The following is an 11,179-nucleotide window of genomic DNA, read 5'->3' on the forward strand; positions in this document are numbered from 1 at the left end:
CTCTATCCTCTTAAGGACATCATTGTGGTTCACCTGTTCGTGCCAGGGTTTTGTAGTGAAACCCTGTCTGTTTTGGACTTGGTAGGAGCGGCACTTAGCACTATTTTTCCCTTTCCGAGGACGTTATCATGAAGCTTAGGTGTCGTAGGGTGTGACGCAATGTTGTCCTGAAGCCTTCATGTGCTCTCTCTCTCTCTCTTTCCCCCTGTTGTTTTCCTCCTTTGACGTTTTTCGACGCAATCTATGTTGTCCGGTTATACCAGGAGCCTAGGATATGTTTGTAAGAGGGTTTCATCACTACCTCGTATCATTCGGCCATGTACTTAAATTTGTGTTTTATCTATAAAGCGGGGTAAGAACATGTTTCGTGACAAAAAACCGAGGTTTGGCCTGTATCATAATTTTATATGAGTTCATGTAATCACGGTCGACTTTACAAAATGCAATTCGGTTTCATGAACCCGATGAATCATCGACTACGTGTTAAATCGCTCGGCTTTTGTAGCACAACCGTTGAATCAGATGTCAGTGCACTTTATAGGTCGGCCACGCGCGCGCATATACGTCAACGTCGATCGGCGCTGTCGCTGGTCGGCCGACGGACGAGCCACTGCGGCATATAGCGCTCTTCCTATACCGCTATGTGGCGACGGGCACCAGAAATGGTGGTGCCCAACTGATCTCTCCCTCTCCGTCGACAGTTTTTACGGTCACGTGACGGTGCTACCCAGATATGTCTGGTGCATGGGATGGATCTACCCCAAGGCGAGAATCTTTTTTTTTTGGCATGGTCCCAAGGCGAAAATGTGGAGTAGAACAATTGCTTCTTTCTTCTCTTCCCGTATGTGGGCCCCGTGAAACCTCTATGTGCAGCTACGCGTCAAACGGGAGACGCTCTGGACACAGGACGAGGCCTTCGATGAGACCAACGGAACCTCAAGACAAATTACTATATACTACATCACGTCCTATAATGCAACACACCAGTCACGTCATGGTCATTGATGGCCACGTAACTTGCCGTTGCGGCTGTACACGTATGATCTGAGGACATTGTAGGCACCTCTTTCGTCTTTGTACGGGATCTGTTAATATCCCTAGCTAGTTATCCCTCTCAAGAAGGAAAGCCGAAAGTCCTCTCAGAACATGACCAGCCATTCGATGGCAAGTCCCAGCTTGAGAAAGGTTAAGCGTTGCAACACATCAGATAGATAACTAAACCTGTATGTATGTCGAAAGCTTGACACTCCTGGTCCAGCTCGGTCGAGACCAACAAGAGTCTAGAGCACTCGCTGTATTCTGTAGTACAAGCACTTGCAGGCCACGCGCCGACGCGCGCACGTTGGCGTCTACTTCCTCCGTCCCTTAATATAAAAGCATTTTTACATTATTGTAGTGTCAAAAGCGTTTTTATATTATGGGACGGAGGGAGTAGTCGACAGCGGCCTCTGCCGTCGTGTCTCGTCTCCCGTGCCGCCACCTAGCTCGTTGCCTGCGTAAGGCGTTCGTGCATACGCATACACCTGATATAGGTATGTCTCTGCTCTTCTACTCACTCCTTGTCGACAATTTTCACAGCAAGATGGCTAAATCTCAATCGATGCCTATATTAGTAGGATCTTACATGGAAATCCCTGTAAAATTCATTTTAGTTTCTTTCTTTTTCTTTATATGTTCTATTACTTGACTGAGATGCAGTTAAATCTCAGTCAAGTGAGATTTTGCCACACCCTACAGTTACGTGATGGGAGTATCTACCCAGTTTGTTCGGCGCGGAATCTTGACCGTTCATCCAGGCCGGCCGACCACGGACCAGGTGCCGATTTTATAACGTGACGGGACTGGCTAGCTAGCTAGCCACCAAGAGAGCCGCCGGCTCCTTGTGGTGGAGCGCAGCGTTTGGAAATCCAAGTTCCCTTTCTCTGGGAGGTGGGCCCACAGCCGCTACGCCTGCCCTGCCTACACGTCAAATGGCAAGCGCTCCAGCTCGGCCGCCGGCGTCAGCGTGTCTCTAACACGAAGCTCAATTCGAAGACAACAATGGCCTGATTACACCGAGCACAAAGCTATTCAAACACAGCAGTCGCTTTCGTGGATCGATCGACGTGTTTGTCCACGTAGAGAGTGATGAGGTGCCGATCGCCGTGTTCCAGGCGTGAGCTCTCCTACTGCTAGCTCTGCCGTATATTACTACGCGCGCGCGCGCGCCGGCCGAGCAGCAGCACCACCAATTAAGTTCGCGCCAAATTAGGCAAGCTAGCGCGCACTGCACGTACGCGTGGGCGCGCTCTGTCTGCTGCCAAAAGGCGTGCAAACCAAAGCTTGATTAGTAGCGGAGGCCGGCGATGAGGCCACGGCCGCCGGCTCTCGTGAGCAGCCTCCTCCTCCTCCTCCTACTATTCGCGGTGCCGAGGCATGCCGCCGCGGCGGGAGGGGACGGCGGTGGCATGGTGCGGGTGGACGGCACGCGGTTCGTGGCGGGGGACGGCGACCGGACGGTGTACCTCAGCGGGTTCAACGCCTACTGGCTCATGGAGATGGCCTCCGACCCGTCCCGGCGGGGCGGGGTGGTGTCGGCGTTCCGGCAGGCGGCCGCGCACGGCCTCAACCTCGCGCGCACCTGGGCCTTCAGCGACGGCGGCGACCGACCGCTGCAGTCCTCGCCGGGCGTCTACCACGAGGACATGTTCCAGGTAAGGCTCGATGCCGACGTTACGTGGTGCAAGGCTAGCTTGCGCGGTGCAAAATGACAGCTTGTCTGGTTTGGTTTTCTCATGCAGGGCCTGGACTTCGTCATCGCCGAGGCGAGGCGGCACGGGATATACCTCCTCCTCTGCCTCACCAACAACTTCGACGACTTCGGCGGCAAGCGCCAGTACGTCCAGTGGGCGAGGGAGGACGTCGCCGCCGGCGCCGCCGCCCACAACCTCACCTCCGCCGACGACTTCTTCAACTCCACCCTCGTCAAGTCCTACTACAAGAACCACGTCAAGGTAATCATCAATTCATTCACCACACGTGCTATATAAATACGTGTCAGTGAGCACGTTGTCACGTTGATGATCTAAAACCAAATATTGATGTCTCTTCTATACGTACGTGTGACACAGACGGTGCTGACGAGGGTGAACACGGTGACCGGCGTGGCGTACAAGGACGACCCGGCCATCTTCGGGTGGGAGCTGATGAACGAGCCGCGGTGCGGCGCCGAGCCCACGGGCGCCCTGGTGCAGGCGTGGGTGGAGGAGATGGCGCCGTACCTGAAGACCATCGACGCCGCCCACCTGGTCACGGCGGGGCTGGAGGGCTTCTACGGCGACGGCGCGCACGAGAGCAAGGAGCTCAACCCGTGGGGCATCTACTACGGCACCAACTTCGTGGCCACGCACCAGGCCGCCGGGATCGACTTCGCCACCATCCACCTCTACCCGGACGTCTGGCTCTGGGGCTCCACCGCCGACCAGCAGGCGCGCTTCTTCCGCAACTGGACGGCGTCGCATGTCAGTGACACCGAGCGCCACCTCCGCAAGCCGCTCCTCGTCACCGAGTACGGCAAGTTCCTCTGGGAGGAGGGCGGCGAGAACGCCACGTCCGCCACGCAGAGGAGGGACCGCTTTCTCGGCATGGTGCTCGACGCCATCTACGAGTCGGCGTCGCGGGGCGGGCCGCTCGTCGGTGGGGCGTTCTGGCAGCTGCTCCTCGACGGCGACGGCATGGACGCGCTCAAGGACGGGTACCAGATAGTGCTCCCCGAGGACGCCCGCGCCGCCACCATCATCAGCGATCACTCCGAGAAGATGGCCGAGCTCAGCAAGCAGGTCGCGGCGGAGGCCGGTCGCCGGTGGAGTAGGAAGATCGGCAGTTTTGTCAGCTGGGATGGTACTCATCCTTACGTCCAAAGATTCTTGATTCGTTTCGTCTCTCTGTTCAGATCAGTTTCTTCACTGTTTGGTCCTACGATACATGTAGCTAGCTAGGCTCTACTGTACTACTAGTAGAGAAGTGTTCAGATACCTTCCCCTGAGTGTAGCGATTTTGACTTTTTCCACGGTGCCGTCTGAGATTCTTCAAAAGTTTTAATTAGCTGACTCAAGAGTTGTAATGGAACGTAGAGACGAAGTTTCTTGTTTATGCATATATGTTTCCACGGTGCCGTCTGAGTAAACATGAAGACGGGCAATCAGAGTATATTGCAATTTCTTGTTTATGCATATATGTTTTTTCACTAGTGTATTGAGCCACTTGTTGCACTATTTTACCTTTTATCGTTATTTACATTACCTTGCAACTTCACCATCACAACAAACCACATCGTTACTTTTTTAGCACTTGCAATGAATTTTTATTAATTTTATACCTACCGTTCCCTTCTGTTCCTCGTGTGCTTGATACTTTTACTTATTGATTATTAAAAAGATCCATAATTGATTCCCTCACTCGTGCAGTATCACATTACCGCTTGTTGCTTGGAGGGCTCCCGCACATTCTCAATGTTCATGTTGTGTGTTGTGAAGCCTTTGCCTAGGACGGTTGCCACTGATCGAGCACACAACTTAAGTTACACATGATGGCATACATATGAAAGTAAACTTGTATGCATCCATGCATGAAACGAGTGAGCAAGACAAGGTATATGTTATACTTACTTAGTGTGACGGTTTGACGAATGGTGTAGCCATCGTCGTAGCTCCGGGCACCAGAGATGGCGGTCACATTGATGCCGTCGGCGGCCAACATCACTTTCCACGTGTCCTCAACGATGAAAATAGACTCTGACACCTTGTACACACCATTCTTGACATAGATTGTGTGGTGGTTCGTGTTGTAGCGTGGGGCATCCACGATCATCGTGTACTTGTCGTTATCTTCCAGTGGCACCAACACGTCAGCCGCTACATCCGCAAATGCCCCTTGCTTTACCAACCGAACCAACTATGCAAGCTAGGAAAATGTTGGTGTTACGTGTTGCTTATGATTTCAAGCACAAAGGTAGATGGCCGATCAAATGAACATGGTGATGCACTTAATAAGAGAGATGGAGCATGTTTTCCTAGTAGTAAGCAATAGCAGAGCTATGCAAAGGACGGTAGGAGGGCATTGGCCCCCTCGCCCAACTAATATTTGTTTTGTATAAGGGGTGTCATCCCCCCTTCTTGTATGCACAAAATGGAGCATGTTTATTGGTAGGCACTCATCAACCTGGATAAATCTTTGAGGTCTACAATACATCTTGGATGATGTGGTAACCCGGCCACACACGCCCGCTCACATCAACTTCGGCGCCGATACACTTGCACTCGTCGTATAAGTGGCTCCTGGGGTGCAGAAAATTGGAGAACATGCATTGCATGAACAAAACACGAAAAGTGGCATGCCATGGACGACCGAGGTATGTCGGCACCGCATAGCCGTCTCGGGTGAGCTCGTCAGTGGAGGGAACCTCACAGAACTGGAATGAAAAGCCACCAGCACCGTTGGTCGTTAGCCGCATCTGAGTTGTGATGGTGTTGTCGTCCTTTGAGTGGCGGACATGCTAGGATGATGCAATTATGGAACACTTTGCATCGTCGAAGATGAAATCCATCGTTCTTTCGATCCGACGCTCATGGTAGAGGTGCGTGCAATGTTAGGCGTACAACGTATCCTGGTAGCCTAGGATGGCTCATCGGTAGATGGCAGGCATGTCGGATTCGGACAAGAGTGTCATCCATCACCCGAGTTACTGGTCGATGAACTCTTGACCTACGATGTTTTTCATTGATTGAGAAAGCACACACTCCAAGTTATTCGATCAAAGACTACAAAAAAAAAATTGAATAAAGTTTTGACAATATAGGTCACGATGAATGTCAATATATAGAGCTTGAGTGAGTGTCAGGGCAATACGCACAATATGAATGTTTTGGGGGGGGGGAGTCAATTGAGGAAATGATATGTGCTGGCTAGGGGGCGGAGCCCCCCCCCCCCCCCCCCCCGATGTTGTCATTCTTTGAGTGGCGGACGTGGTAGGATGATGAACTTATGGAACACTTTGCATCGTTGAAGATGAAATCCATCGTGCTTTTGATCCGACGCTCATGGTAGAGGTGCATGCGATGTTAGGCGTACAACGTATCCTGGTAGCCTAGGATGGCACATGTCAGATTCGGAAAAGAGTGTCATCCATCCTGAGTTATTGGTCGATGAACTCTTGACCTAGGATGGTTTTCATTGATTAAGCAAGCACACACACGGCAAGCTATTCAATCAAAGACTACAAACAAAACTATTTGAATAAAGTTATGACAATATAGGACACGATGAATGTCAATATATGGAGCTTGACTGAGATGTGAGGGCAGTACGCACAATATGAATGTTTATGGGGGGAGGCAAGTGAGGAAATGATTTGTGCTGGCTAGGGGGCGGAGCCCCCCCCCCCCCCCCCCCCCGGTGTTGTCGTCCTTTGAGTGGTGGACGTGCTAGGATGATGCACTTATGGAACACTTTGCATCGTCGAAGATGGAATCCATCGTGATCCGACGCTCATGGTAGAGCTGCGTGCAATGTTAGGCGTACAACGTATCCTGGTAGCCTAGGATGGCGCATCGGTAGATGGCACATGTCGGATTCGGACAAGAGTGTCATCCATAGCCTGAGTTATTGGTCGAGGAACTCTTAACCTAGGATGGTTTTCATTGATTGAGCAAGCAGACACGTCAAGTTATTCGATCGAAGACTACAAAAAACTATTTGAATAAAGTTTTGACAATATAGGACAAGATGAATGTCAATATATTGATCTTGATGGAGATGTGAGGGCAGTGCGCACAATATGTATGTTTGTGGGGGGGGAGGCAAGTGAGGAAATGATTTGTGCTGGCTAGGGGGCGGAGCCCCCCCCCCCCCCCCTCCATCAATATGCAGGTAGCTCCATCCCCTGGTATAGAAAATGAAGACGGTTCATAACCTTGCTTGATCCCTTTGATTGGACTAGTCAATGTGTACGTGCAATGCACGTTAATTTAGAAGTATATTAAGTGCATGCGGATATTAAGTAGCATATTATTTGCGTGTTATTATGCGATTAGCACTATATTTGGCATGAAATTAATTACACGCTAAACGTGTTGAGCGCTCGACATTGAAGCAGTCTAGGTCGTTGGATTGACATGATTTGATGGCCGAGATTAATTGGATCTGCCCCTTTGGGTCTTTTTAATTGATGCTGGTAGAGAAAATAGGCTCAATTCGAATTTTCTCTTGACATGTCCCAGATTTTATGTAGTAGAGGCGATTTTAAGTAGAAGTTGTGGGCTCAATTTACCAAACAAGTTTTCACAAACCGCCTATAGTTTTATGTATATTTTAAGCAAATTTTCATTTGTTAAAACATTGTCGGTAGAGTGACTCCAATATAAAGAGGCTGTTACGAGCCACCGGCAAAATATGTATTTGTTGGGTACCCTGTTGATCATATTATAATTTATAACACACGAGTTGGGAAGGTTTTTTTTTTTTGCATCACGTGCACTGCTGGTTATATTCAAAATTTATTTCCTTCATGGAGTCCTTTTTAGCATGGTTTGTTGCAGTTTCTTGCGGTGTTGCTACTAGATTGGATGAGGCCAGAAGGATCAAGTGAATACATGTCAGCTACCTACCTGCATTAACTTGTGTATATAGCATAAAATTACCACTTTTTAGGATAAGGTTTCAAAATACTACCAAATTTTATTTTAGGGAAAGGCCATCATGGCTAGCTTTATTAAAATTTAAACAATGCTTACATCGTCCGCTAAAAATTCTGAAATAAAAGCGGGAGGTGAGTCCAACCACAAGTACTACCATAAATTTGTTTGTCGCTCGTACCTACTAAAAGTGTGGTTAGCTGTTTAAAAAACCCCAAATGACTATATGGTTAATATTTTAATCAGGTTTATGACAATTGGGGCCTGCACATAAGATAACCGTTTGTTTGACATGTGGGGGGCATGTGTCAGTTTCTCTTCGTTTTCACGTCCTTTTTCTTTTAGCTATTTTGCATACTTTTTTCTCTCTGTTTTTCTTTTTCTCTTCTTTTTTTCTTCTAGTTTGCATACTTTTTTTCCTTTTTCTGTTTTTATTTTTGTTTGCATTCTTTTTTATTTCCTCTGTCTTTCTTTTTCTCTTCTCTTTCTTTTAGATTGTCGACTGAATAAATATTGTAGCGTCAATTCGTATGGCACAACACACATTAAAAAACATCAGATAAATTGGTGGGACTGAAAACCGTCAATTCGTATGACACGCCACATACTCAATAAGGTCAAATAAATTCAAATACGTCAATATATATGGCGCGACACACACTAAAAAACGTCAATATATATGGATACAAGCAGAGTCAAGGGATTGCAATGTAGTGTAAATATAGATGGCATCTGCTCCTCGACGGCGACGACATGGACGCGCTCAAGGACGGGTACCAGATAGTGCTCCCCGAGGACGCCCGCGCCGCCAGCATCATGAGCGATCACTCCCGGAAGATGGCCCAGCTTAGAGCATCTCCAGCCGTTGCCTCCCTCAGGACGCATAAAAATGGCTCCCTGAGGGCGAGCCGGCGCTAAATCCGCGCTGGAGGCGGTTTTGTGCCCAGCCGTCGCCCCCGGCGCTGAAATTGGCCCATTTTTTGGCCCACTTTTGACGAATAAAGGGCCCATATAGGCGAGAATAGGCCCATATTCGGCGTGGTTCGCCGTGGCTCGGCTTTGAATTATGAACATTTAAATATTTTTATCACATATTTCATCACAGAAAAATCAAATACTTCAACAAATAGTTGAATACAAATTATATAGTTCAACAAATAAAAATTCATATTTTATCACACGTCGCGCCCGGGCATCGCCATGAGATGTTCTTCTTCCTGGACGTCGGCCTCGGCTTCCTCCTCCAGCAGCCCGGCGAGCGCTTCCTCGTCATCCGAGTCCATCGCCGAGGCAGGCAAATCGACGACCACCTTGCGCCCCGTGGGCGTGTACCCGCCGCTAAACTGCCCCTCCGCGGCTGGAAACGCCCAGCTGTTGTTGGAGCGACTGCCATGGCGAACCTCTGCTATTTTTCCAGCGGGGAATGGCTATCTAGCGGTGAAGGGCGGCGGGCGGCGACGGGATATAGCTAGTGGCGGCGAGGGCGCGGGGGGCGGGAGGCGAGTCGGGGAAGAAAATCTTGACTTTTCACCTGATGGTGTTGGCCAGCAGCGCTTTTCCCTTGCGCCGGAGCCCCCAATGCCCCCCCAGTGCGTCGGGTTCGGCCTGTGACCGCCGGGCGGAAAAAGGGCCGAACCGGCGCTTTTCGGCGTCCTAGGGGCGCGACTAGGGCGTTTTTTTGGTGCTGGCTCCGAAAAAGTGGCCTGGGGGTGCCTGTTGGCACTAGTAGAAAAAGGGTTTTTTTCCCGGTTTATAAGGGCCTTTAGTCCCGGTTCTGGAACCACGACTAAAGGGTCGTTACTAAAGCCTCCCCTTTAGTCCCGGTTCTTACACGAACCGGGACTAAAGGCCGTCCACGTGGCCGCAGCCTGGAGCTCCACCTTTAGTCCCGGTTGTTACCAACCGGGACTAAAGGAAATTTTATGATTTTTTTATGATTTTTTTGAATTTTTTTTATTTTCAAATTTCTGAATTATTTTAATCTCTAATCTCTAATCTATAATCACCACCCCTCATCACTGCTCAATTTAACCTCTAATCTCTAATCACCCCTCATCATTCCAAATCATCTAACTTCCCGAACGGTCACCCATCCTCTCACTACTCCAGCCTGAGCACGCTTAACTTACGGGTTCTATTCTCCCTCGTTTCCAAGTCTGCACTTGTTGTTTTCCTGACAATAGTAAGATAACAATCCTATTAACCCTCAGGAATTTAGCTTGAGCATGAAGTCACACATTTCACTGTTTGAGTTTGAAACTATTGTTTTAAAAAACAATAATTATTTAGTAACACTAGTATTTCTTGAATAAGTAGTTTGACCATAGTTTGACCAGATTTGACCAAAATTCAAAAAAACTGAAATAATTATTTAGTAACACTAATATTTCTTGAATAATTAGTTTGACCATTGTTTGACCATAGTTTGACCAGATTTGACCAAAATTCAAAAAAACTGAAATAATTATTTAGTAACACTAATATTTCTTGAATAAGTAGTTTGATCACAGTTTGACCAGATTTGACCAAAATTCAAAAAAACTGAAATAATTATTTAGTAACACTAATATTCTTGAATAATTAGTTTGACCATTGTTTGACCACAGTTTGATCAGATTTGACCAAAATTCAAAAAAATTAAAATAATTATTTAGTAACATTAATATTCTTGAATAATTATTTAGTAACAGTAATACTTCTTGAATAAGTAGTTTGACCATAGTTTGACCAGATTTAACAAAAAATCAAAGAAAAAACTGAAATTTGAGCATAACTTTTTTCCTTTTAGAATTTGAGGATTCTAAAAATTTGCAAACAGGCCGTAGGCGGTCAAAATCGGATGCGGATTTTCGTGCTGAACATTTTGATATATTATACTTTTTTTCTGACATCGTATGCAAAAGTTATAGCCGTTTTACATTTTCCCTACACTTTTTGCAAAACATGTCCAAATTTAAGTTTTCCTAACTAGTACATATAGTAACAGAACTACATCTGGAAGGATTTTAATTTTTAATGTTTTTATCATTTTCTTTTGCTTTTTACAAAACTGAAAAGACGATCCACCGGGGGGGGGGGGGGGGGTAGAGTTTGAAAATGGGACCTTTAGTACCGGTTCGTGCCATGAACCGGTACTAATGCCTCAAACCCCATTAATACCGGTTGGTGGCTCGAACCAGGACGAAAGGTCTAACCTTTAGTAGCGGATGGTGCCACGAACCGGTACTAATAGGCATCGCACCCTTTAGTCCCGGTTCGTGTCTCAAACCGGGACTAAAGGGCTCAGGTGAACCGGGACTAATGCCTTAGCCACACGAACCGGGACCAATGCTCACATTAGTTCCGGTTCGTGACTGAACCGGGACTAATGTGAATATTGCCCTATGACCAAAGCCTTGTTTTCTATTAGTGTGGGGACGCGGCTGGAGATGCTCTCAGCAAGCAGGTCGCGGCTGAGGCCGGTTGCCGGTGGAATAGGAAGATCGGCAGTTTTGTCAGCTGGGATGGTA

At 47.9% G+C, this 11,179-nt stretch overlaps 1 protein-coding gene across 1 annotated transcript; it reads left to right on the forward strand.

The window, feature by feature from the left end:
* Positions 1 to 1,999: 1,999 nt before the first annotated feature.
* LOC109751745 (mannan endo-1,4-beta-mannosidase 3) lies at positions 2,000 to 4,211 on the forward strand. Its single transcript, XM_020310628.4, has 3 exons — positions 2,000 to 2,693; positions 2,781 to 2,993; positions 3,111 to 4,211. The coding sequence occupies exons 1-3, from the start codon at positions 2,346 to 2,348 to the stop codon at positions 3,975 to 3,977; spliced, it is 1,428 nt and encodes a 475-aa protein (XP_020166217.1). The 5' UTR covers positions 2,000 to 2,345; the 3' UTR covers positions 3,978 to 4,211.
* The last annotated feature ends 6,968 nt before the right edge of the window (positions 4,212 to 11,179 follow it).

Source organism: Aegilops tauschii, chromosome 5 (assembly GCF_002575655.3).
Source record: "Aegilops tauschii subsp. strangulata cultivar AL8/78 chromosome 5, Aet v6.0, whole genome shotgun sequence".
NCBI lineage: Eukaryota > Viridiplantae > Streptophyta > Magnoliopsida > Poales > Poaceae > Aegilops > Aegilops tauschii.

What these genes read in the sequence shown, in the direction of transcription:
- LOC109751745 (XM_020310628.4), top strand. Translation starts at nt 2,346, where the DNA reads ATGAGGCCACGGCCGCCGGCTCTCGTGAGCAGCCTCCTCCTCCTCCTC. An exon ending in ACCACGAGGACATGTTCCAG is followed by an intron (nt 2,694 to 2,780) that starts GTAAGGCTCGAT and finishes TTTCTCATGCAG; the next exon opens with GGCCTGGACTTCGTCATCGC. An exon ending in ACTACAAGAACCACGTCAAG is followed by an intron (nt 2,994 to 3,110) that starts GTAATCATCAAT and finishes CGTGTGACACAG; the next exon opens with ACGGTGCTGACGAGGGTGAA.